The 27,904-nt window shown below is 40.9% G+C and overlaps 1 protein-coding gene and 1 pseudogene across 1 annotated transcript; both read left to right on the top strand.

The window, feature by feature from the left end:
- Nucleotides 1-8,130: 8,130 nt before the first annotated feature.
- LOC127666656 (60S ribosomal protein L39-like) lies at nucleotides 8,131-8,291 on the top strand (annotated as a pseudogene).
- A 17,663-nt stretch (nucleotides 8,292-25,954) lies between these two features.
- Nucleotides 25,955-26,287, top strand: LOC127667021 (eukaryotic translation initiation factor 1-like). The gene has a single exon (XM_052160038.1). It carries the CDS (start codon nucleotides 25,955-25,957, stop codon nucleotides 26,285-26,287), a length of 333 nt encoding a protein of 110 aa, XP_052015998.1.
- Nucleotides 26,288-27,904: the final 1,617 nt, after the last annotated feature.

The following is a 27,904-nucleotide window of genomic DNA, read 5'->3' as shown; positions in this document are numbered from 1 at the left end:
TTGTGTGTACACACACACACATGCGACACAATGTGCTTGTGGCAGTCAGGGCACAACCTGTAGGAGTTGGTTCTCCCCATCCACCACAGGTACGTGGGGTCTCAGTATTGAATTTAGGTCATCGGGCTTGGCGCTGTTTTTTTTTTTTTTTTTTTTTGGCCTGAAGAAGGACTTTAAAAGTCTACCTTCATTCACATTTATTGTCTTCAGTATGATCTTTTTCCTAAATAAGACTCTTAAATTATCTGTGGGGACCCTGTTAAGCATGTATCTCCCTGTTCTGTATAGCCCCAAATAGTTGGTTCATCTTTGCTGCACACAACACAGAAAATCAGAAAGAGGAATATCAGACAGAAAAAAAAATAAAAAATAAAAAAAAAGAAAGAGGAATATCAGAATGATCATTCACTATATAAGTTACATAGTGATAAGGGGGCAGATAGAGGAACACAAAGAATATTTCACTTGGGATCCAGCTGAAGGACTTGACATGTCTGTAATTTGAACTTTATAACCTCCATGAATCCAAGTCTGAGAATAGTCATCAAAGTTACTCAGATTCTAAGAATGGTTCACTTCCTGCTTGAGGTGGGATTCCTGTATTCATGATATTGAATAAAAAGATAGATTACAAGATCTTTTGTAACTTAGTCTGGCCATTCTTGTATTTCTTATTGCTCATATAAGATCAACTCCAATTTAATGAAAGAGAGAGAGAGAGAGAGAGAGAGAGAGAGAGAGAGAGTTCAAGAACCTGAATACCTAGATGTAGGAGCAATCCTGGGATCAGCTACTGACCTAGATTTTCAAATCTCACTAACTGCATATCTTATCACACAAAGACAAAGAGAGAGAGAGTGGGGGATAAAGGCAGAATAGGAAGCCCTTGGGATGGTCTCTCCATCCAGACATCTATACAGCAGAACTTACATTCTGGAGTCTGCGTAAGGCATGGACTTCCTGGGAACACTGGCACTAGCAGCTACTGCCCCACCCACCCACCCATAGCCCATGGCAGGCAGCTGTGCCTGGAGCACAGCATGTTCCCACAGCAGGTTAACTTAGCTTTGCTGAGGCAGGATGGATGAAAGGACTCTGTCCTACTGGATATTTCTTCTTAAAGATAAGATGCTCTGGTCACTGATACTGCCTCTCCTTACAGGTGTGCAGACACAGAAGTGGGTGGACATCTCTGTCCTGCCCTTCTCCCTTCATATTGCAAGTCTTTTCATCTTGAATTAAAGTGACGTTAATGACACTTTAGGATCTAGTGTTCTTTCTACCTTATCCACATTAAGTTAAGGCCCCCTCAACTTAAAAAAAATCCAAGGATATTTTATGAGGTCTGGAGTATGTGGTTAGCCAGGTCATGGGCCTTAGGGGAAAATCTACTACTATTATTCTGCCAAATGGGCATAGCAATAAATGACTCCTAATGACTTATCGCTAAGTCCATAGATCAGCTATCACTCAGCCCTTATTTGAGAATCTCCCTTTTTCAATAGATGTACTTAACAGAGACCTACAACTGGTCAGTATGCAGGGAATAAGAGACTGGTGGGTATTCATCCCTTTGGCTTGTCTGCATCACATGTCTCCCCTCAGTGCTCATGTATTTCTGCAGAAGAGGAGGCAGAAAGAGTGCAAGAGCCAGAGGCTGTGACTAGCTTCAAGGACAGAACATTTCCAAGCACAGCAGGGTGGCCATACATACGAACCCACAGGGGTTGTAACTGGGTGCACAGGACCTGAGCAACCTCAAGCCAGATGAAAACTCCAAGCACAGAGGAGGTAGGGGAGACAATGTCTCACCCTTAGCTGAGGACTTATTGGCATTTGATTGCTGCAGGGTGAAAGATTGTAAGATGGAGAGTTAGTGGAGAACAGCTGTGAAATTGTCTTCTCTAGGCATGATAGAGATGTTACACATATAACTCACAGCAGCCTGGACGGCATGTGCATGCAGGATATAAATATAAACAAGATGAAGCCGCATAGAACTCTATCATGGTTGGGCTAGGACCTCATGGAGTCTTACCAATAGCTGAGGAACTGTTGGCAACTGGTGAATACTGGGAGTGGCAGAACCAGTTGTGTTTAGATGTGGTCCCGGACAGACTGTCCATGTCCCAGGGCATATTCCTTCATCCACGCACCTACTGAAAACACAAGTATTCAAGGGATTTAAAAGAGAGGGCATGGGCTAGATGTAGTGCCACACACCTTTAATCCCAGACCTCAGAAGGTAGAGGCAGACATATCTCCAAGTCTGAGTCCAGCCCAGTTTATATACCAGGTCCTAGGCCAGCTAGAACTACATAGAGAGAACCTGTTTCAAAAACTAAAATAATCAAACAAACTCCAATATTGAAAGAGAGTTCAGGATGTTAGTAGGAAGAGCAGCAGCAAAGGGTAGGGAGAACACTTGGAAGGAGGGAGTAGAGATAATTTTGAAGAAAGCATTATATTCATGTATGAAATTCTAAAAAAAAATAAGTTTACAAAAATGGAAATTTTAACTATGCCTATAGCTAGTAAGCATATTGAATGAGTAATAAATTAATCTCTCAACAAAGAAAGCCCCAGAGCTTATGGGATTACTGATATTTTCTACTCAATAATTAAAAAGCTCATAGCAAGCAGAGAACACTTCCTCACTCGTTCTATGAGTTTAGTCATCTTACTTACTTCTTATTGAAATGATAAGACACCATGATCAAAGAGATTTATAAAAGAAAAGTGTTTAATTTGGGGCTCACAATTACAGAGGGTTAGAGTCCATGACCATCACAGCAGAGAACATGACAATAGGCAGGCTGGGATTATCTGATTCAGGAACTAAGAACTCACATCTTGATCTACAAGCAAGGCAGAGAGAATTAATGGGAACAGTATGGGTTTTCAAAACCTCAAAGCCTTCCTCCAGTGACACATGTCCTCCAACAAAGCCACACCTCCTAGCTCTTCCCATAAGTCCCATCAACTGGGGTCAAGTATTCAAATATATGAGCATAGAGGGCCATTCTCATCCAAACCACCATCTTAGTGTTACACTAATACCAATGCCTGACAAAGATACAGCAAACAAGAAAACTACTGACCTGTGGATATGAACAACGATGCAAAAAACAATCAACAAAACATTGGCAAACCAGTGATAGCAGCATATTGAAGGATGCAAGACTCGTTCAAAATCCAAAACTTTAACATTAACACACACACCATTTGACAGTAACAATGTAGAGGTGAAGAAGAGAATTTCACAAAGTTAAACACACAGCAAACTATGACTAAAAGAAAACGATTTCAACAAAGCAAAAGGCACATGTGAAAGACCTACAACAAACATCATGGGAGATGACAAAGACTGGGAACTCTGGCTGAGATCTGGGACAGGGCCAGGATACCTGTCATTGCCACTTCTCCTCATGATCAGTCTGGAAGTTCTAGCCAGAGCTACTTAACAAGAAAAATAAATCAAAGCATCGAAATTGGAAAAAGTGTCTGTTCACAAATGGCACAAGAGTACAACTGTAGTCATAAATAGTCTATACACATTTTCAAGAAATCTGGTAAAACTGTGGTGGTTTGAATGAGAATAGCTCTCCTGTAGGCTCATGTAACTTGGTCTCCGTTGATGGGAATCTTTGGGAAAGACCAGGAGGTTTGGCCTTGTTGGAGGACTTGTGGCATGGCAACAGGGCTTTGATGTTGCAAAAGCCCTGCCATTCCCATTTAACTCTATCTGCCTTGCTTGTGGATCAAGACGGGAACTCTCAGCTACTGCTGCAGCACCATGCCTACTTGCCTGGTACCATGATCACTGCTGTGATAGCCATGGATTATCTCCCTCTGTAATTGTAAGCCCCGTATAAGTTTTCTTCTATTAGTTGCCTTGGTCATGGTGTCTTATCATAGCAAGAAAAAATTACTAAGACGAAATGAATAAATGAACCCAACAAAGTTAGAATAGTTTAAATTCGATATTCTGAAAAAGGCAGAAAAATCTACAGATTGAAGGCATACAAACATCAGTAGCCTTTCTACATGTTGATAACAAACACATTGAGAAAGAAAACAGTGTCTGGGCCTTAGAGGTGACCTGGATCTGAGCCCTGGCTCTGATGCTGGGTAGAATATAATGTATGGAGAACTTCTGAACCAGCTAGTAAGTTTCTTCCTCTTCTCTCCTCCCCTCCCCTCCCTTCCCTTCCTCTCCCCTCCCCTCCCCTCCCTTCCCCTCCTCTCCTCTCCTCTTCTTTCCTCTTCCCCACCCCTTCCTTCCCCTCCCATCCCTTTCCCTCCCCTCCTCTCCTCTCCTCTTCTTTCCTTTTCCCCTCCCCTCCCCTTCCTTCCCCTCTCCTCCCCTGCCCTCCTCTCCTCTTCTTTCCTCTTCCCCTCCACTCCCCTCCCCTCCCCTCCTCTCCTCCCCTCTTCTTTCCCCTCCCCTCCCTTCCTCTCCTCTCCTCTCTCTCCTCTCCTCTTCTCTTCTTTCCTCTTCCCCTCTCCTTCCCTTCCCTCCCCTTCCCGCCCCCTCCCCTCTCTGTATGTGTATGAAGTGTATGCACACATGGGTATATACAATGTTCATAAGCCAGAGTAGGTGTTCAGCTCTATCGCCCTCCAGTTATTCCTCTGAGACAGTCTTTCACTGAGCCTGAGGACAGGAGGCTAGCAGGCAGCAAACCACAAAGAGCCTCCTCTCTCTGCCCAGCACAGTTCTGGCATTACAACTGTGCCCACAGCCAAACCCAGCTTTTTAGATAAATGCTGGGACCCAAACTCAGAATCTAATGCTGTGCAGCAAGTGCTGTTACACTCACCATCTCCTGAAGTCAGTTTCTTCATTTTAAAAATTGGTATCTATTCATAGTTCCAAACTGTAAATAATTTAAATGCGAATTATCTCATGTAGGGGAAGACAAAAGCTGGTGAGTTCACACATTAGAAAATACTGTTCATCTATCAAAAGGAATTATCTACCAACAGGTGCTATAAAATGGAAACAAAAAGCCATGCACAAGAGATCACTGGACATAAACTATACGATTTCATGTATATGAAATATCTAAAAAAAAAAAAAAAGGCACATTTAGAGCCGGAAATTAAATTGTTGACTGTGTAGGCTTATGAGTAGAAGGGGGAGATAGCTGTAAATGGATATGAGGAAGTAAAAATGATCTAAACCAAGTCACTTCGTGTGGATGAAGGAAACAATCCGTCAATAGAACATTATAAAACTAAGCATATATGCACCAAATAGGGACACACCCAAATCCATAAAATAAATATAAAGTCACATATTAACTCCAACATGGAAACAGTGAGTGAGGCCAATGCTCCGCACTCGACAACTGACTGACTGGTCACCCCCAACAATGAAGCACTGGAATTCAGCGATGCCGTTGATCAAGTAAGCCTAACAGCTATATACAGAACGTCACGTGCAGACACCGTGGAATACACAGTCTTCTCTGCAGCCCACAGAGCTTTCTGTAAAATAGACTTTTAGGACATAGAACATAAGGGTTAGCAAATATAAGAAATGAAGTGACTTCTTATATTCTGATAACAGTGGAATAAAGCTATAAACCAACAGCAAGAGAAATTATAGAATATCATTATACCCAAGAGACTGAACATTAGTGAATACTTAATGAGTCATTGAAGAAATGAAAAGGGAAATTAGAGTATTTTCTAGAACTTAATGAAAATGAAGGCACAACATGCCAAAGCCTACAGGAGATGATGAAAGCAGTCCTAAGAGGGATGTTTAGAGCTCTATGAGTCTTCATTAATCCCAATAGATGCGGATAAGCTTTTAACTAAATCCAACATCTTTCCTTTATAGAAGTCCTAAAGAAACTAGGAGTTGAGGGAATATGCATAAGCATAATAAAGACTATCCATGGTGAATCTGTAGCTAACAGTATACCAAGTGGGGAAAAACTAAAAGCATTTCCACTAAAATTAGGAATAAGACAAGGCTATTTCCCTTCCACAGTCTAGTCAATATAGTACTGAAGTCTTAACTAGAACATCAGAATTGAGAAGAAAAGCTAAGAAACACAAATAGGAAAGAAAGAGGCCAAAGCACCTGTTTTCAAAGGATATGATTCTATATGCAAGACGCACCAGAAAATTCTTAGAAGGGATAAGTACTTTTGGCCAATGGGGCAGAATTTAAAATAAACATACAAATACCAGTAGCCTTTCTATATGCTGATAACAAGCACACTGAGACAGAAATCAGGAAAAAAATTTCCATTCACAATTTTCAAGAGAGAAAGTCCTTATAATAAGTCTAACCAAGGAAGTGAAAGATCCCTTTAATGAAACCCTTAAACTCTTGGGAGAAACTAAAGCAGACACTAGATGAGAAGACATCCTATCCTTATGGACTGGAGGAATTATGACAGTTATATTATGACAGTCGCTGCCCTACCAAAAGCAATCCACAGGCTCAGTGCAAGTTTCCAGTGTGCTATTCTTCACACAAATAGAAAAAAATTAAAAATTCATTTGAAAGCACAAAAGACATTGGAAGGGGAGGATAGAGGTATTGCATATGTTATATTAAAGAGACGTAGTAACAAGAACAGATATGCACATCAATGAGACAGAACAGAAGATACTGGCATAAAACCACACAGTTATCGCCAACTCATTATTTTTACAAAGATCACACACACACACACATGGAAAGGAAAGGAAAGGAAAGGAAAGGAAAGGAAAGGAAAGGAAAGGAAAGGAAAGGAAAGGAAAGGAAAGGAAAGGAAAGGAAAGGAAAGGAAAGGAAAGGAGCTGGAGAGATGGCTCAGTGGTTAAGAGCACTGTCTGCTTTTCCAAAGGTCCTGAGTTCAATTCCCAGCAACAACCTGGTGACTCACAACCATCTGTAAAGGGATCTGATGCCCTCTTCTGGTGTGTCTAGAAACAGCTACAGTGTAGTTACATATAATAAATAAATAAATCTTGGCCGGGCGGTTGTGGCGCACACCTTTAATCCCAGAACTTGGGAGGCAGAAGTAGGCGAATTTCTGAGTTCGAGGCTAGCATGGTCTACAAAGTGAGTTCCAGGACAGCCAGGGCTACACAGAGAAACCCTGTCTCGAAAAAACCAAAAAAAAAAAAAAAAAAAAAAAAAAGGAAAGGAAAGAACATTGTGGAGAAAAGACAGCCTCTTTAAGAGATATTGCTGAAAAAAAAAATGGATACTCATACATAGACGCATGAAATTAGATTCCTTCAATCTAGTTTCAAAAAGTCAACTCTACAATGGACATTGACATAAGACCTGAAAGTCCTAAATTTTTACAGGAAAAAGGAAAAATACTTTAAGAGATACCACAGCCAAGAACTTTCAGAATAGAACTCAAATCAGTCAGGAAATAAGGCCAACAATAGACAAGTGGGACTTGATGAGATTTAAAAGATTACAGCAAGGGAAACAGTTACACAGTAAGGAGACAGTCTACAGAACTGGAGACATTCTTTGATCGTTAAACATCTGAGATAAGAATAATATCTAGGATATATGAAGACTTTTTAAAACGAAATAAGGAGTCAGAGCCCAATAGCTTGGCTAATAAAAGGATCAGACAGTTCTCAAAACACATATATACATATACATATACATATACATACACACACATAAACATTCAGCCTCATTCCTCATGAGGAATTCAACAAACATTTCTAATGAGGAATGCAAATCAGAATTACAGGGAGATTTATTTATTCATAGCCATGATGCCTGAAAAAGGCATGCTGATAAATTCATGCACTAAAGAAAATTCATGGGCTGGAGAGATGGCTCAGCGGTTAAGAGCACTGACTGCTTTTCCAAAGGTCCTGAGTTCAAATCCCAGCAACCACACGGTGGCTCACAACCATCTGTAATGGGATCTGATGCCGTTCTTCTGAAGGGCTGTCTGTGTCTGAAGACAGAGACAGTATACTTACATATAATAAATAAATCTTTATTAAAAAAAAAGAAAATACTCGCATTTCTGATGGGAACATTATCAAGTCCAACCAATATGGAAACCAGTTAAAGATTTCTTAAAAAAAAAAAATCTAAAAATACCTTCTTTTCTCCACCATCATGCACTACACCTGATTCTATTTCTCATCCTGTCTTCTCACAAGACTTTCAGAATCAGCTCTTCCAGGCCAAGAAACAAAAGCAAAATCATCCTATTCCTCAATGGATCTGGATGAAAACTGGTAACAAAATCAGGTACAGCTCCAAGAGAAGACACCATAGGAGAAGGAACCTGGGTCTGTAAGATTCACACAATGGCAAGACTGTGGGTTTAAACTGAATTATGGTCATCGATCAGCCCTACTAGATGGAGTTTAACATTTCTAACCTGGAGACTTGCTCATGTCTAAATTGGAGGTGTGGTTTGTCCAGTGACAAAATGTAGAACCTTTCAAAAAAAAAAAGTTTCAAAATAGATTTTCCACATGACCAATATATACCACAATTTAGTATTTACTTAAAAGACTCGAACCCCACATGTCACAGAGATGTTTGTACATTAGTGCTTATTTAACAGTATTTACAATATGTAGTTATGTAACCAATGCAGGCAATGAACAAGGGAAGGTAGATAGGGAGAATGTAGTGTCTATAATATCCCTCTAATATAATGCTACTATAGTGTAATACTACTCTAATATGTATCATGGAATCTTTTACCATAAAAATGCAGTCATTCCATTTGCAGGTGAATGGATGAAACAGGGGATAATCATATTAAAAGAATTAAGTCAGTCTTGGGAAGAAAAGTACAACTTGTCTCACTTGTAGTTCCTAGATCTTCATATAGTTATATGAAATATGTATTATATAAAATGAAAATGAAAGTTGAAAGGGAATGAAAAGCAGGAGAGGAAAGAGATAATGGAGGATAGGAGGACCTGGAGGAGAATATGGTTAACATGCAATATATACTTGCAAAAATATTTTTAAACGTTTTATTATATTTCATTTGTTTAAGGGTTGTGTCCTAGTGCATACAGAGGACAGGGGACAACTTTAGGGTGTTAACTCTTTTCTTCTTCCACGTGAGTCCTGGAAATTAAACTCAGGGTATCAGACTTGGTGGCTGGCACCTTTTCCTGCTGTGCATTCTTACCAGCCTGAGGAAATCTTTTAAAATATGTGATAAAATGTTCTAAACCCATTCTAAATGATTACCTGACTCCGTGAAGTTATGAAATACTACTGAATTGGACACTTGAACTAGATTAATCCTATAATATACATTAGAGTAGAGAAGTACAAATTACTCTGAGATTTCATAATGTCCTAGTCAGAATGGCTTAGATCAATAAAGAGAGAGAGAAAAAATTTAACCATTGGCGAGGATGCAGGGAAAGAGGAATGCTCATTCACAGATGGTAGGGTTGCAAATTGGTGCAGCCACTATGGAAATTGGCATGCAGAATTCCAAATATTTAAAAGTAGATCTGCCAGTCTACCATGTGGGCCATCTCAGTCACCCCATGGCATCTGCCCAGAGGACTTGATATCACATTCCAGAGACACTTTCTCAGTCACCTTAGTTGCTACCTCTCCATTCACAATACCTGAAAATGGAAACAAACTAAATGCTTCTTAACTGATGAATGGATAATGAACAATAAAACAATAAAATACTATGAATCTGTGAGAAAAATGCAAGTTGCAAGGGAAACAAGTGAAGGGGTAAGTATTGTAGTAAGTGAGGTCACCCAGGCCCAGAAACACCAAGGCTACATGTTTTCTCTTGTCCGTGGATCCTAGCTTCCAGCCATTAGATCTGAATATAAAACTGGAAATATCCAAGGAAGCCAGGAAAAAGGGACCTTAAAGAAAAAGGATGGAGGAAATCTAGAGTAGATTAGTAGGATACAGGCACTCTGCGAGGGTAATGGGGAAAAGAAGAAACTTTAAAAGGGTGGGGAAGGGAGTTACAGAGGGAGAGGGAAGGAAAAACAAATAACATTAAAGATATTTGAAAGCTATAGAGAGACGTTATTTTAGAAGCTTACTTAAATATATGTGTGCCCATATTTATACATGCATGCATAGTATGTGCATATTCAGACATGCTTTCCAAAACTTGAAGGGAAGACCGCACTGCTGAAGACATCACACCCTTTGGAAACAGGACTTGGAGGAATTGAACTGGAACTGATCTGGGAAGCTTGTCACTGAGAACTGGCTCGCATAGAGTAGAAGTGCTGTGTAAGCTGCCAAGGGAGAGGAAGAAGTAGCCCTGCCCAGCTGTGAAGTCTATGAACTGTAACAATGACGGGATCGGCAAGATATCCATCCCCAGTGGTGCAGCAGTGGTACTTTGATCTTAGGCTTAATCAACAGCTGTGACTTAAGGCCCATTCACTAGGAAGAAATTCATGTGTGATACTATAAACCTAGCTACATGTTTGTAGATGGAGAAGTCATAGACCTGTGTCTCAGTTAGGGTTTTACTGCTATGAACACACACCATGACCAAGACAACTCTTATAAAGGACAGCCTTTAACTGTGGCCGCCTTATAGTTTCAAAGATTTAGTCCATTATCATCAAGACAGAAGCATGGCAGTATCGAAGCATCTGTGGGACTGGAGGAGCTGAGCGTTCTACATCTTCATCTAAAGGCAGACAGGAAAAGACTGGCTCCCACATGGTTAGGAGGAAGGTCTCATTGACCATCCCCACAGTGACACACTTCCTCCAACAAGGCCACACCTACTCCAACAAGGCCACACCTCCTAATAGTGCCGCTTCCTGAGCCAAGCATATTTCAACCACCACAACCTGGGAGCAGAACCTGTAGCCATGTTCTTAAAACCAACATAATTTCTAACTGTATTTTAAATAGTTATCCTTATACCCACAGATAAGTGTAGCTGTCACCCCTCATCAAAGAAGCCTCCTTTTGCAGCAGATAGAGACTGTTACAGAAATGTAACAATGATCAAAATGTGGAGAATAAACTGGAGGGGGTGGGGACAACTCCAACTGATACATCAGCAATGCAACCCCTACACCAAAGGCTTGGGGAAACACAACAGAAGATGGAACAGAATGGTTGTAAAGTCTGATGCTTGGGATGGCTGATGCTAGATACTGTCCCCTAAACATGACCAGGAAAATGTCCCCATGAAATTGTAACAATATGGCTACCTGACCAAGGCTGTCTTGACAGCACCAGTTGGCATGCCAATGTGTTCAAAGGAAATTGCACATAGCCTTACTGAGAGATGAAGAGCCTCATGTAGTCAACAGCTACTGAGAGATAAATGTTTTCTCCATTGATGACTTCTGTATTAGATGTCCAATCCCAACCGTTCAGCCCTGGGCAGGTGTATATACGAGGAATCCTAAATAGATGAGGAATGACTCTGCAGGTTCTATGTGCATGTATATATGTGCAACAAAAATAACTAAAGAGGAGATCATGAATACGGGAAAGATGGAGTCACAAAAGGGTCTGGGGAAGGGAGGGGCAGAAGTCATATAGATGAGGTGCTCATGTATAAACTTCTCTAAATATTATCTTAGAAAATTCATTTTTTTAAATACTGGTTTTTTTTTCAAGAAGATGACCCAAATCATCTACTTATATCAATCTTCTTTTAAAAAATAAATGACAATATTCATGGCAAAGGTGAAAAAGATATAGGACAGCCTGTGGTTAATGAGTGAATGAGGAGATTTATAGATTTCTAGGGGTCTGGCACAGGCAACACACATTCAACTGCCTGTTTACAATAACAGTCAAATACTGGCTTTTGTAAACATGAAAGGAAAACAGTAAGATATTTTCTATATATTTGCATTTAATATAAACCTGATTTGTGTATAAGTTCTACTTCTTGCTTTGACTCTGCCAATCACATTATGAATTTTTCTTAACCATTCTATGGTGGCACTGAGGTCATTATATGGATAAACATCATTTAAACATCACACTTAGTTTTTTTATTTTGTTTCATAAATCATCATAACAAAAACCTTAATCTATAACTCCTAAGATAATCATATTTATGATCTAGTTGGAAATATCAATGAGACTGGCTTAGAAGCTCTGTGTGGATGGTGGTTGTTGTTGATGTGTGTCCCCAATTTCATGTGTGGTGTCACCAACCCCACAATGGTACTGATCAGTATTGACTTCAATCCTTCATTTAGTCAATCATTTTTTTTTTGTGGTTCTGGGGAGGATCAAACCCAGGGCCTGTTGCAAGCAAGGCGAGCACGCTATCCCTGAGCTGTCCCTCCCCCAAGCTTATTCGACAAGAACACTTTTCAAGGGCTAGCTTCTTTGAGTTGAAAATGTAGTGGTCCCTAGTTGTTGCACCGCAATACTAAGGTTGTAGTCTACCATGTCGGGACAGCTTTTCTGAGCTTGGTGCAAAATAGAGGGCTCCCTTTTCTTAGCAGGGCTCCTCTTTTTTGCTTGATCTGAGGAGCACCCCCCCCCATCTTCTACCTGAGAAATGTTACATAGTCCTTAGCAAAATTATAGGTTCAACTTCCTAGAATGTCTTTCCATGCAAATGAGGTATCCCCAAAACCTTAAGCCAAACCTGATCAAGAGAACTGTTTTGTTGTATAATTTCTAAGAGAACTGTAACACTAAAATTCTCTGAAAAGGCCTCCACCCCCACCGTCACTCCCCATTTACTCTCAAACCAGGGTCCTGCTGAGTCATGTATTCTGGACTTTGTTTTATCCTTCCCCCACTGGGGTACAGCAGTGTCTAGACACCCCAAGAGAAGAAGCAGAAAATGGAACCACATCTAGTGAGGCTCCACATTTCCTGGTGTTTAGTTGGTGTGCATTATTTCTGTGAGTTGTTGGCTCCTGGGTGGCCTTTGTGTCTATTTGTGTTATTTTAATCACCGATGAGTAGGAGTTTTAGAAATAAAGAAGCTTTCTGAAGGCAGGTTTGTAGAAGCTCCAGGGAGGGATATGGGTGGGTGTAAGAAGGAAACAAAGGCACTGCATTGTTTTATAACTTAGTCAAAGTGCATGGCTCTGACCATAACTGATATCTCTACAGTCAAAATCCTTTTTTCTGTTTGTTTGTTTTGTTTTGTTTTTGAGACAGGGTTTCTCTGTGTACCCCTGGCTATCCTGGGACTCACTTTGTAGACCAGGCTGGCCTTGAACTCAGAAATCCGCCCGCCTCTGCCTCCCAAGTGCTGGGATTAAAGGCATCTGCCACCATCGCCCAGTTTACAATCACAATCTTGCTGCCAGCTTAAGAGCAGTTCCAAAATAGTGGCCCCAAAGACCCAATGTTCAACAAGCCCCTGAACCTCATGGCTGACCGAGGATTAAATGGGAATCCAAGATGTGAACAAAGTGCCCTTCGAGTAAGTTTTTCTCAAACTACAAAGGAACAAGTTACAGTAAAGATCTCCCGGATCACTGAGCAACGTAACAGAACTTTGTTCTTACCCCAAATCAAGCTTTGAGTGGAAGGCATCATAAACACTGCAGTTTGACAAGGTCATAAGCCAGGGTCATTAGCACCATGCCTTACATCCAGGCACACCTGTGCACTGGTACAGACTGTTTGTAAGAATACTACAGCCTAGGCCTAAGCTTCCCGAAAACTACATCTTTGTAACTTTAAAATCATAAATTATACAATCATTCTAAAACTTGCAGTGGTGGTGCATGCCTTTGATCCCAGCACTTGGGAGGCAGAGGCAGGCAGATTTCTGAATTCAAGGCCATCCTGGTCTACAAAGTGAATTCCAGGACAGCCAGGGCTACACAGGGAAACCCTGTCTCAAAAAACAGACAAAAAAAAAATTATTTCTTAGTATTGAGGAAAGTTTTACCTCTCTTGGAGTTGATATTAATAAGTAAAAAAAATATATTTGAGAGTATGCATAAATAAGCAACAGCTAAAATAGCTGGGAAGACCCTATTCTTCAAAAATGATACTAGCTATGTGGCTGGGAAAATTATTTTGATTTCATATCTCATCAATCAAATAAATATTTTTAGAAAGTACACCTTTACCCAAGTTCTTCATAACAATTAAAAAACAAAACAAGACAAACTATAAGTCACCAAGACACATCAAAAATATTTAGATATTCTAGGAAAGTAAGACGGCTGAGGGGGTAAAGATGCTTGCTCTCAGGCCCAGAACCTGAGTTGTTAGACCTCTAGGACCAACGCTACAGGTGAGAATGAACTACTGAAGTTGTCCTCTGACCACTCCATGGAAACCAACACACGTGCACATAAATAAATAACTATTTAAAGTTATTAAAAATTATATTCCTTCATTTCTTTTTTTGTGGTTTTTTTTTTCGGATTTGTTTTTTTTTTTTTTTTCGAGACAGGGTTTCTCTGTATAGCACTGGCTATCCTGGAACTCACTCTGTATACTAGGCTGGCCTCGAACTCAGAAATCCGCCTGCCTCTGCCTTCTAGAGTGCTGGGATTACAGGTGTGCGCCACCACCGCCCAACTATATTCCTTCATTTTTAGGGCAAAGAAATTAAACTCAGATCTATGGCCTTGATTCTACATAGATTCCATTTAGCCAGAAAAAAAAAGATAAGCTTTGTAAGCAACTAATAAAAGTATTACTGTTTCTTTTCAAGACACTGTGGTGAGTTCTTGATTGCTGGTGTTGCCACTGTTATTGTTTTGCGCTTGTTTTTCAATGGAGGAGGATTTACGTAGGAAAATCAAATCCATTGAACTCAATGAATCACGATGTCATACCTATCATCACCCGTGAGCTTCAGTCCCCATGTAAAGACCTTTGACCATTTCCAAGGGAAGGAAGCACAGACACAGATTCCCCCAAGTGATGAGGTCATGCCCTAGACGAGATAATGTCCAGCGAGTCTGCGCCTAAGTTCTCGGATCTCCAGGGTGGCTTGGGGGAAAACAGTAGACATCGGTCACCCTGAGATGTGTTCTCCATCCGCAAGAGGATATCTGAACGAGAGAAGATGTAACGATTTCTCAGATCCTCCCTTTCCTCGTCTGTGAAAGGAAAATAAAGTCCCTTCTTGGCCCCAGGGCTGTGCTGGCACACTGATTAATCATTAAGACTCTGAGTGCTGAGCTCCAGTGTGAGCAAGAGAACCAAGTGTGAGCCAGTGAACTTTGAACTCTTCAGAGGCACGAGGAAAAAGTTAAGACTTATTTCCTAATATCTTTACTTATCAGTACTTTTTGTTTGGTTTTGAACATAAGACTTATTTCTTTAAACCCCAGTCTGTTGCCGAGGTTCTTGGCTGAGTTCCAGGTCTAGATCTTTCTGGATCCAGGTTTGGTATTCGAGGAACATGGGAAGATCATGGCAGGTTTGTATGTCTATGGAGTACCTCGTGACTCCATAGTTGGAAGCATCCTCTGGAGAGTCCATGTAGAGTTCTTCATTGCTCTAGGGCTCCATCATTCTCAGGGCCTGGAGAACCAGGTCCTGGCATAGAGAGTTAGCAGCAGGTATGTATCATTGGTTGTTGGCTGTCTCATTCCCCTGTGTTGCTCTCAACATGTCCCTTGCAGAAGCGATTCAAGGGTTGTTTGTTTGAAGGAGTTTCAATGGTAAGGAGAGGAAATTACTTAGTAACTCAGAGAATATTACATGATAAGTGCTACAACTGTGTTATGCATTTTTTAACCCAAAGAAATAATTTTTTATTCCATATATTCTTTATTTACATTTCAAATGATTTCTACTTTTCTGGCTCCCCACTCCCCAAAAGTCCCATAAGCCCTCTTCCCACTCCCTGTTCCCCCATCTACCCCTTCCCACTTCCCTGTTCTGGTATTCCCCTATACTGCTGCACTGAGTCTTTCCAGAACCAGGGGCCACTCCTCCGTTCTTCTTGGACATCATTTAATATGTGGATTATGTCTTGGGTATTCAAAGTTTCTAGGCTAATATCCACTTATCAGTGAGTGCATACCATGATTGATCTTTTGAGACTGGGTTACCTCACTTAGTATGATGTTCTCCAGCTCCACCCATTTGCCTAAGAATTTCATGAATTCATTGTTTCTAATGGCTGAATAGTACTCCATTGTGTAAGTATACCACATTTTTTTTAATCCATTCCTCCGTTGAGGGACACCTGGGTTCTTTCCAGCTTCTGGCCACTACAAATAGGGCTGCTATGAGCATAGTGGAGCATTTGTCCTTATTGCATGCTGGGGAATCCTCTGGGTATATGCCCAGGAGTGGTATAGCAGGGTCCTCCAGAAGTGTCATGCCTAGATTTCTGAGGAACCGCCAGACTGATTTCCAAAGTGGTTGCACCATCTTGCAATCCCACCAGCAGTGGAGGAGTGTTCCTCTTTCTCCACATCCTCACCAACACCTGCTGTCTCCTGATTTTTTGACCTTAGCCATTCTGACTGGTGTGAGGTGAAATCTTAGGGTTGTTTTGATTTGCATTTCCCTAATGATTAATGATGTTGAACATTTCTTAAGGTGCTTCTCAGTCATCCGAAGTTCTTTATGTAAAAATTCTTTGTTTAGCTCTGTACCCCACTTTTTAATAGGGTTACTTGGTTCTCTCGGTTCTACCTTCTTGAGTTTTTTGTATATATTAGATATTAGGCCTCTGTCAGTTTTAGGGTTAGTGAAGATCCTTTCACAATCTGTTGGTTGATGTTTTGTCCTTTTAACAGTGTTCTTTGCCTTACAGAAACTGTAGTTTTATGAGGTCCCATTTGTCAATTCTTGATCTTAGAGTGTAAGCTATTGGTGTTCTGTTCAGGAACTTTTCCCCTGTGCCCATGTCCTCAAGGGTCTTCCCCAGTTTCTTTTCTATTAGTTTCAGAGTGTCAGGTTTTATGTGGAGGTCCTTGATCCACTTGGAGTTGAGCTTAGTACAGGAGATAAGAATGGATCAATTTGCATTCTTCTGCATACTGACCTCCAGTTGAACCAGCACCATTTGTTGAAAAGGCTATCTTTTTTCCACTGGATGCTTTTAGCTCCTTTGTCAAAGATCAAGTGACCATAGGTGTGTGGGTTCATTTCTGGGTCTTCAATACTATTCCATTGATCTGCTTGCCTGACATTGTACCAATACCATGCAGTTTTTATCACTATTGCCTGTAGTAATGTTTGAGGTCTGGGATACTGATTCCCCCAGAACTTCTTTTACTGTTGAGAATAGTTTTAGCTATCCTGGGTTTTTTGTTATTCCAGATGAATTTGAGAATTGCTCTTTCTATCTCTATGAAGAACTGAGTTGGGATTTTGATGGGGATTGCATTGAATCTGTAGATTGCTTTTGGCAAGATGGCCATTTTAACTATATTAATCCTGCCAATCCACAAGCATGGAAGATTTTTCCATTTTCTGAGGTCATCAATTTCCTTCAGAGATCTGAAGTTCTTGTCATACAGGTCTTTCACTTGTTTGGTTAGAGTCACCCCAAGATACTTATGCTGTTTATGGCTATTGTGAAGGGTGTTATTTCCTTAATTTCTTTTTTTGTAGCCAGCCACTTTGCTGAAGTTGTTTATCAGCTGTAGGAGTTCTCTGGTAGAGTTTTTTGGGTCACTTAAGTATAATATCATATCATCGGCAAATAGTGATAGTTTGACTTCTTCCTTTCCAATTTGTATCCCTTTGACCTCCTTATGTTGTCTAATTGCTCTAGCTGGGCTTCAACAACTATATTGAAAAGATATGGAGAGAGGGGGCAGCCTTGTCTAGTCCCTGATTTTAGTGGGATTGCTTCAAGTTTATTTCCATTTAGTTTGATGTTGGCTTCCAGTTTGCTGTATATTGCTTTTACTATGTTTAGATATGGGCCTTGAATTTCTGTCCTTTCCAAGACTTTTAGCATGAAAGGATGCTGAATTTTGTCAAATGCTTTTTCAGCATCTAATGAAATGATCATGTGGTTTTTTTCTTTGAGTTTGTTTATATAGTGGATAGCATTAATGGATTTCCGTATATTGAACCATCCCTGCATCCTTGGGATGAAGCCTACTTGATCATGGTGGATGATCGTTTTGATGTGTTCTTGGATTCGGTTGGCAAGAATTTTATTGAGTATTTTTGCATCGATATTCACAATGGAAATTGTGGCTTCATAGAAGGAGTTGTAGTGTTCCTTCTGTTTCTATTTGGTGGAATAGTTTGAAGAGTATTGTCTTCTTTGAAGGTCTGATAGAATTCTGCACTAAAACCATCTGGTCCTGTGCTTTTTTTGGTTGGAAGGCTTTCTATACCTTGGTCAAGGAAGAAATAAAGAAAGAAATCAAAGACTTTTTAGAATTTAATGAAAATGAAGGCACAACATACCCAGATCTATGATACACGATGAAAGCAGTGCTAAGAGGAAAACTCATAGCTTTGAGTGCCTCCAAAAAGAAATTCGAGAGAGCATACACTAGAAGCTTAATGGAACAACTGAAAGTCCTGGAACAAAAAAGAAGTTAATTCACCCAGGAGGAGAAGAAGACAGGAAATCATCAAACTCAGGGCTGAAATCAATTAAGTAGAAACTAAGAGAACGATACAAAGAATCAACAAAACCAGGAGCTAGTTCTTTGAAAAAATCAACAAGATAGATAAACCCTTAGCCAGACTAACCAAAAGGCACAGAGACAGTATCCAAATTAACAAAATTAGAAATGAAAAAGGAGATATAACAACAGAAACTGAGGAAATTCAAAAAATCATCAGATCCTATTACAAAAGCCTGTACTCAACACAACTGGAGAATCTGGAGGAAATGGACAATTTCTTAGACAGATACCAAATACCAAAATGAAATCAATATCAAATAGATCATCTAAACAGACCCATAACCCCTAAAGAAATAGAAGGGGTTATGCAATTTTTAATCCCTTAATCTTACAGATCAGGTCATCTTCCTTTCTTCAGCTTTAACATTTAATAATCCCTGCAATAGCTACTTGCCTTGTTGCTGAGACAGAAATGCCTGACAAAAGCAACTCTGAGGCTCTCAGTCTGAGGATGCAGTCCATCACGGCAGGGAAGGATGTTGGCGGGAACTTCTGGCAGCTGCCACATTACAGGTCAGGAAGCAGAGAAATGGTGATACTCAGCTCCTCCTCCTCATTCAGTCTGGCATTCACGGTCTGTCTTTCCACCTCCATTACCCTAAACAAACAATTATCCTTCAAAGACATGCTCAGAAGTCTGTTTCCATGGTGATTTTATTTATTATGTGTGTGTGGTGGTGGGAGGGGGGGTGCACACACACACCCAGAAGACAACTTGCAGGATTCAGTTCTCTCCTTCTACTAAGTAACCCTTTTCCTCCTGACTCTGGCCCATCCATGGTGATTGTAAATCCTATCGTCACTATCAGAATCCCTAACTTTTGGATTCTTTGGGGTAAAAGTTGGGGTACTCCATGTATCCTCCCAAGGGGTTTTACAATTAACAATAGATTAGGCTATTTGAACAAGGCCATCGATATAATAAAGAACATAGTTAAACCAGAGGCTCCAACTTCCAGAACTCTTTCCCAAGCGTTTGTTCCGTTTGTACTTTCAAAAGACATTAATTCATATTTTGTCAGCCTGTGGCAGGACCCCAGGGCTTATCTTTTTCTTTCTTAAAAAGAAAAGCTTCATGAAGAGAGCTGCTGGCAATTTTCTTACTTAAATCAAGAATTAGGATCCTTTTTCAGTAAAGGTTCCAAGGGTAAATATTCCTATCTTTGTAGGTCGATGACCTCTGTTGCAGACCATTCAGCAGTGCCACCACAGTGAGAAAGCAGTATAACCACAGCACATAAGCAAATGTGCTACATTCCACCAAACAGGCTTGGTTTGTCCCTGTTACTCTCCCCACACCATATCTCTGACCTAGGTGGTGGTACTATTAGGACCAGTCACTCTCTTATAAAATGCTTTCAAAAGCACTAGTGAAAAATGTTCAGTCCTGAGTCTTCGGCACACAAGGAGGTAAAATTTCCTTCAAAATATATCCATCCTGGTATTTCCAAAAGGCCACACCACATTTACTGCACAAACATATGGCACACATTTGACTGAAGTGTTGCGAACTCATGAAAGATTAATGTAGTGTAAGCTATCAATGTGCACGTAAGGAAGCAGATAAAGTCTTGAATCTTCTGTCTGAAAAGAAAGTATATGGAGGAGTTTATAAGATAAGGAACTGATAAGGCTTGTGCTTAAAGGGTAGTTGAGATGGTGACACATTTTGTGTAAGAGTAATCTATATAACTGGTATATAACAACAAGCACATAACTGACATTTATCCCAATAACTCCTTTTATCTTAATCATAGTAAAATGAGTTTGTTTTGCCTGAAAGATAAGATGAGACTCACTTTTAAAAAAAATATTCACAAAGATGAAGGACTATTGCCTTTTTCCTAGTTTTGAGCAAATGTCTTTTCAAAATGCCTCTCTTCTGTATGTGCTGGTTATTAGCTGAGAGATGCTAAGCTTGCTTTGTTGTGATCTCCCACTTGTTGCCAGGTAACCAACTGTCAGTCTGGGTCAAACCAGAACAGATGGTGTACTCAGATTAAAGTCATTTTGAGGGGTCAGCAGAGGTTTGGGGAATCTCTAGAGAGTAGAACATTAAGATGAGCATCATGGAGTAGAAGGTGAAATGGGTGGTGGCAATGAAATTGTGTCTTTTTTAGGCCCCAAATACAACACTGGGCCCATCAGTCATAAGATACAGACAGTCTTGGAGGAAACCAGTCTTCAGTCATGGGTCAGGTAGGATCTGACAGTTGTCAATGTAATGCTTGTTCCTGTCCATAGCTGGGACTCCAGCTCGACAGGATCCCTGTCCCAGGACAATTCCAGTAAGAATTAGTGTGCGGAGGAACTAACTCACTTGAGATTTGCAAGAAAGAGCACAGCTTTTTAGAGGTCGTGTGGACTAGACACTGTGACGGACAGACGTAGATGTCGCTCACTGGTGGCTGCTGCTAGTTTCCTCTTTCCCCACTCTGTCTTCACCTCAGTTTTTTCAGGGTTCATGCCTCTCAGCTCAGCCTCCATTCCAGCTTTTGGCACATGGTGGCAGTTCCTTCAGACTCCTTTCCAGTCTCCTAGCTATGGGTTCCACTTAGCTACCAAACATACCAGGATGCACCGGCATTTTCGTGAACTCTGCCTTGCTCAGAAACCTTGGTGTCCCATGAACTGGCTGAAGGCACCATCATTATTTCTCCAACCGTTTGACTGTGCTGGAAACCTTTCTAGGCCAGAGCGGCCCATTTTTTGGCTGAGGGAAGTTATCATCTGTTGTATTCCTTAGCTGCCTGCAGCTATTATGAACTGGGTTGCTGGAACAGAAGCTGAGGGATGGATGGGGAAGGATCGAAAAGAAGAAGGGCCAAGACAATATTTCACTGATCAAGGCCAGAAACTTTAATGGCGCCAGACCTTTTAACAGTTTGGGCAAACCCTTCCCCCCAAACTCCGGGCTGAGTTCCGGTGGAAGTTGTCTAGCTTCTCTTGGAGGTCCTTGTCTCGACTGCTCCAGCAGCTGGGTGGGTCACCTGCTCAATTCAGGAATTCCTAGACCAGGAGGAACAATGAGCTTAACCTTCACTGAGCTCCACCCTAGGATAAAAATTCCTGCTTTAACCTACTTCCCTATTGTGTCCTAATGGCAGATTCCTGCCCAAAGCCAGGGATTGTCCTTGACCAATGTCAAACTCAAACCAAGTGCATGACTGCCCCAATATGGCTCTGTACAATCATCTTTTGTTTCAGTAAACTCCTTTCTCCCCTAATTAATCAATTAATTATTAATTACTAATTTTTTGGTTTTCTGAGACAATGTTTCTCTGTATAGCCTTGGCTGTCCTGGAACTCACTCTGTAGACTAGGCTGGCCTCGAACTCAGAAATCTCCCTGCCTCTGCCTCCCAAGTGCTGGGATTAAAGGCATGTGCCACCACTGACTGGCCCAATTTTTTTTTTTATTTATGTTTTTTAAAGGCTAGTGGTCCTCTTTTCCTAATGGAATTCCAAGCACTCAGTCTTGTAGGGAAGGAAGCAGAGGCTCTGATTCTACTTCACTCTATAGATCTTTCCATTCGCTAAGTAAAGACACCTCTTAATACAAACGGCCCAGGTCAGCTACAGGAGCAGACGATTGGTTGAGGATAAGAGAGCCCAAAGAGGAAAGGAAAGGTCTCTGGCTGAACTTCTAAGAAAACCAGAGAAATTACAACTTCATGGGTTAGAGAGATGGCTCAGTACACTTCCTGATCTTCCAGAGGACCAGAATTCATCTCCCAGCACCTAAGTTAAACATCTGACAACTGCCTGTAACTTCAGCTCCAGGGGATCTGATATATTCTTCTGATCTCCACAAGCACCCACATGTGGCTGTGCAGATGTGAAAGTGTGATGCCTCCCTTGTGGTGGGTGTAAGAGCGTGGATACTAATCTCTGCTCTCTTCCTCTGCAGCAACATCTGTGGAAACATGTGTTGGTAGAGCAGAGCCCCCATATGAAAGCTCTCTGAAGAGCTGAGACAACTGCACTGCCTGACTGGCATAGCTTCTCCTCCCTCCCTGATTCCCTCATAGAGAGCTCTGGATGCTCTGAGGCCGGTGAGTTCTTCTTGCTCCTTCAGCCTAAGGTAGGTAACCAGTGTCTTGCCAGCTCCGATTCTGTTGTTCTGAACCCTATACTCACCCTTGTAATCTGCGTTTCCTAAACTCTCCTCTTTCTTCTGTATATTATTCGTGTTTCTCATCAAAACTCTGACTGACAGTATGTTTGCTGAGTGTGAAATGAGCCTAAGGACAGAATAAGCTGGCTCCCACACGTATAAAATAACTCATCTAGAAAGTAAAAATCAGTTTTCAAAGCAGTGTTCTAAGATCATTGTCTAAACAACCACTCAAAACACACAAAAGATCCCCTGCCTACTTCAGCACAAAGGATGTTCAGTGATCTTGTTTGCTTGTTTAATAGCTGTATGGGAAATAGTTTGCTTCATTCTAATTGGTATTCTTTCTTTAAATATTCCCTTATGTGTTTACGTTTATGTTTGGGAGAATTAGTAACTAATACAAGCTAAGAGCTGGGCTGAAGGCTCTCCTTTAAAAGGAGTCGATCTACAGACTTCTACCAGAAAGCCTGAGATTTTCGAGGCTTATTTTTGAGTTACTTATGCATGTGCAGAGAGACTAGAAAGAGAGAAGTAAGCGTAAAGAAAGCAGAATAGTCAACAGCATGAAGAAAATCAACACCAATGTATGCAGTTCCCAAGCTAATATCTGATTCTTCCTCTCTGGATACAACCTTTAAGCCTCTCCTCTGACGGGAGTAATTTACTTCTGTATCAGAGATAACCTGCATCTACCGTAATTGTTTATAAGAGCAGCTTCGCTGTCATTACTCTTTATATCTTATTTTAGTTTTTTAGTTCAATGAAAATTTGTCAATACCCAAAAGAATGTTGCACTTCCTTGGATCTGGTCAAATTTGCCATAAATACATTCTTGGCAGTAAGAAGATATCATTCAGAAGGGTTTTTATGTTCTAACAGTTTTAGATAGATTTCCAATGTGCCCATTTGTCACCTGATTTCTTAACAGGAATGTAAAAGATCACATTCTGTTCTTACATGACTACTGGGTCAACAAGTCATGAATATTAGCTTTGATTTGATCCCTCATAGGAAATAAGTGGCAATTCATTAAAGTTTCCATTTCTAAAATTACAGTGAAAAATTCTTGTGTTGGACTTCTTCACTTGTGATTGCCTACCTCTATGATTTTCCTGTTTTGTGGGTGCTAAGGATCTGAAGACTTCAGGCTTGGACAGTGCCTTAGTCAGTGTTTTATTGCTGTGAAGAGACGCTATGACTACAGCAATTCTTATAAAAGAGAACATTTAATTGGGGCTTGCTTACATTCAGAGGTTTAGTCCATTATTGTCAGTGGGAAGCATGGTGGTATGTAGGCAGTCATTATGTTGTAAAGGTAGCTCAGAGTTCTATATCCAGATAGTCAGGCATCAGGAAAAGGTAGAAATGCTGGGCCTGGCTTGAGCAATTAAAATCCCTGAAGATCATCTACAGTGACATACCTCCTCCAACAAGGCCACACCTCCTCCAACAAGGCCACACCCCCTCCAACAAGGCCACACCTCCTCAAACAAGGCCACACCTTCTAACCCGTCAACTATGGCCGACATTCCCTAATGACAAAGTATTCAAAGCTATGAGCCTGTGGGGACCATTCCTATTCAAACCACTACAAACACAGCAAGCACTTTATCTACTGAGCCATCTTCCCAGCCTCCAAACAAGTGTTATCACCTGCTGCAGTCTCCTAACTTCTAACCCTTAGGCATTTTGTTGGGCTAGGATCCTGACAGAAACTATTTCCTGTGATCTCTCTCACAAGCCCATATCTTCCACACAATTTTACTCACCATAAATGTAGAAACATGTGCTCCAGAAGAGTTGAGTAACACAATCAGGGAGACTGCATTATCATGCTAATTCAATGTTAGGACTAATACCTATCTTTCCCCCTTATCTCCAAGGAATTATCTTCATAGAGAGCCTGTGCATGTACTATGATGACCTAAAATGAAAGGCTTACTGTAGACAGTGGTATGAAGAAACCCAAGCACCAAGGTGAGAAGACTCTAGGACACTATGCATATCCCAGATCTTTTCAGCAGGACCAGACTGAGGCTAGATGCCCCCTTCAGCAACTCCGTACCTTCAGTCTTAGCCTAGCTAACTACAGCAAGGACTTGATTATGGTCCTAGCCAATCAGATTCAACTCTGTCTAGGTAAAGCAGGGTCTCATTAAGCCACACTCAGAATAAAGCAAATGCCCAATTAGACTACTTTTAGAAGTCACTTCCTTCTCTGTTTATAAATACTCCTGCCCACACTGCAAAGGGGAAGCCCTCTGAACTTCCGATTTTGAATGTTGTGGGTGGAAAGAATCATTCACTCACCTTTTGCCTAAAACGTCTAATTTAATTTAGCTAAAGTTTGTATTTCAGCAAGCTGAAACCTCCCCTTTCTTCTCTGGGTGCTCCTGGAGAGGACTTTGTCAATTAATTTCTTGCATAAGATTCCTTTTCTCAGGCAGTGTCCAGTCTATCCTAGCTGACCTTTGGGACGTTTCCAGTTACAAGCCATCTGACGCCAGACTCTGCCTTATGCGATTGGCAGAGAACACTTCAGTCCCATCAGCCAGTCAGGCTAGCTGGGGCATCATCAACACTTTAAACACCTTCCTCCAACTTGTTAAACTTCAATTTTATGAGACTTTCCATAGAGATATGCTCACTGTGTGGTGATACAGGTACATTTTCTACTGCAACTCTTTGGGGGCTTTAAACGTGTGTTGTTTTACTTAGTTTCTAAATATATACTTATTATTTAAATGGCCAGTTGCATACTTGTATTACGATTAACCTAGCACTGTTTTCTAAATCTATCAACTTAGCAGCTTGGAATACTCTATCACATTTTAATACATAATACATACGTCATTCTTAAGTTTGGCTTCTGAATTTTATTTTGTATTGATTTCTGTAATGCTGTGACCGTTCCAAAATTAGTCTTTTTATTGAAGTAACATGGGGTATTATTATATTATAGTAGTATATTGCTATGTTACTCCATTTCCATTTCAGATAAACTTTGGAATTCGGACAATTAAAAAAAGCTGAAGAATTCATTGTATACTTCTGATATGCTTTTATGCATGTTATGCTTCCGTTTACATTTTACAAAAGAAATATCGTGGGCATATTGTCTAGGATCTCATTATTCCATTTTTTAAAATGTAAGTCTCAGCCCCAGTCACTGAGCCGCCGCCAAGGACTCAGCTGCCTCCCCCTTGAGACCCCTTGCATCCTGAAGCTCCGCTCCCCCACCTCCCCACCCCGCCTTCTCCCCACATCTGCAGGCCGTTTCCGCTGAGGATATCATATGTCTGCTATCCAGAACCTCCATTCTTTTGACCCCTTTGGCGATGCAAGAAAGGGTGACCTGCTTCTTGCTGATGCTAAGGATTATATCCACATAAGAATTCAACAGAGAAACGGGAGGAAGACCCTTGTCCAAGGGATCGCTGAGGATTACAATAAAAAGAAACTAGTGAAGGCGTTTAAGAAGCAATTTGCCTGCAGTGGGACTGTAATTGAGCATCCAGAATATGGAGACGTAATCCAGCTACAGGGTGACCAGTGCAGGAACGCGTGCCAGTCCCTGCTGGAGCTCGGACTGGGTAAGGACGATCAGCTGAAGGTTCATGGGTTTTAAGTGTCTGTGACTCTCCGAAGCTTAAATGAGGATTTCCTCGCAATGAGTAGACTTTCCCTTCTGTCCCACACAAGCTTACAAACCTCCCAGCTAGTGTGATGTATTCATTTGGGGTCTGCCTTTAATTTGGACTAGCGTAACTCCTTCATGCAATAAACTGCAAAGAGTAAAAGTGAGGCTCTGCAAACCCATTGCTCGGCCCCTCTTGCATGAAAACCATTTGGAAAGAATTGGCATGTTACAACACTAAAGAATGTCTTTTTTTTTCCCTCATTTTTTTATTCGATATATTCTTTATTTACATTTCAAGTGAGTTTCCCTTTCCTGGATTCCCCCTCCCCGAAAGTCCCATAAGCCCTCTTCCCTCCCCCTGTTCCTCAATCCATCCCTTCCCACTTCCCTGTCCTGGTATTCCCCAACACTGCTGCACTGAGCTTTTCCAGGACCGGAGGCCACTCCTTCCTTCTTCTTGGACATCATTCGATATGTTCATTGTGTCTTGGATATTCCAAGTTTCTAGGCTAATATTCATTTATCAGTGAGTACATAAAATGAGTGTTCTTTTGAGACTGGGTTGCTTCACTTAGGATGATGTTCTCCAGTTCCATCTATTTGTCTAAGAATTTCATGAATTCATTGCTTCTAATGGCTGAATAGTACTCCATTGTGTATATATACCACATTTTCTGTATCCATTCCTCCGTTGAGGGACATCTGGGTTCTTTCCAGCTTCTGGCTATTATAAATAGGACTGCTATGAACATAGTGGAGCATGTATCCTTATTACATGCTAGGGAATTCTCTGGGTATATATGCCCAAGAGTGGTATAGCAGGGTCCTCTGGAAGTATCATTCCCAGTTTTCTGAGGAACAGCCAGACTGACTTTCAGAGTGGTAGTACCAGCTTGCAACCCCTCCAGCAGTGGAGGAGTATTCCTCTTTCTCCAAATCCTCGCCAGCACCTGTTTTCTCCTGACTTTTTTGATCTTAGCCATTCTTACTGATGTGAGGTGAAATCTCAGGGTTGTTTTGATTTGCATTTCCCTGATGACTAAGGATGTTGAACATTTCTTTAGGTGCTTCTCAGCCATTTGTTATACCTCAGGTGAAAATTCTTTGTTTAGTTCTGTAGCCCATTTTTAAGGGGGATATTTGGCTCTCTGGAGTCTACCTTCTTGAATTCTTTGTATATCTTGGATATAAGCCCTCTGTCGGATGTAGTCTTGGTAAAGATCTTTTCCCAATTTGTTGGTTGCCATTTTGTCTTTTTGACAATGTCCTTTGTCTTACAGAAACTTTGTAGTTTTTTTTTTCCAAAACAACTCCAGTCAGTTTATTCAAAGTGCATGCAGATAACCAACTCTTTTAAAAATAGGTCAGCATCAGCCAGCCTATTGTAAAGCAAATTACAGAATAAACAAGGAGGTTGGCAGAATCCTAAAGGTCTTTTCTTTTTTTTTTCTTTTTGATTTTTTTTATTTGATATAATTTATTTACATTTCAAATGATTTCCCCTTTTCTAGCCCCCCACTCCCCGAAAGTCCCGTAAGCCCCCTTCTCTTCCCCTGTCCTCCCACCCACCCCTTCCCACTTCCCCGTTCTGGTTTTGCCGAATAC

This window comes from Apodemus sylvaticus, chromosome 16, assembly GCF_947179515.1.
Source record: "Apodemus sylvaticus chromosome 16, mApoSyl1.1, whole genome shotgun sequence".
NCBI lineage: Eukaryota > Metazoa > Chordata > Mammalia > Rodentia > Muridae > Apodemus > Apodemus sylvaticus.
This window is presented reverse-complemented; position numbering and strand designations above follow the sequence as displayed.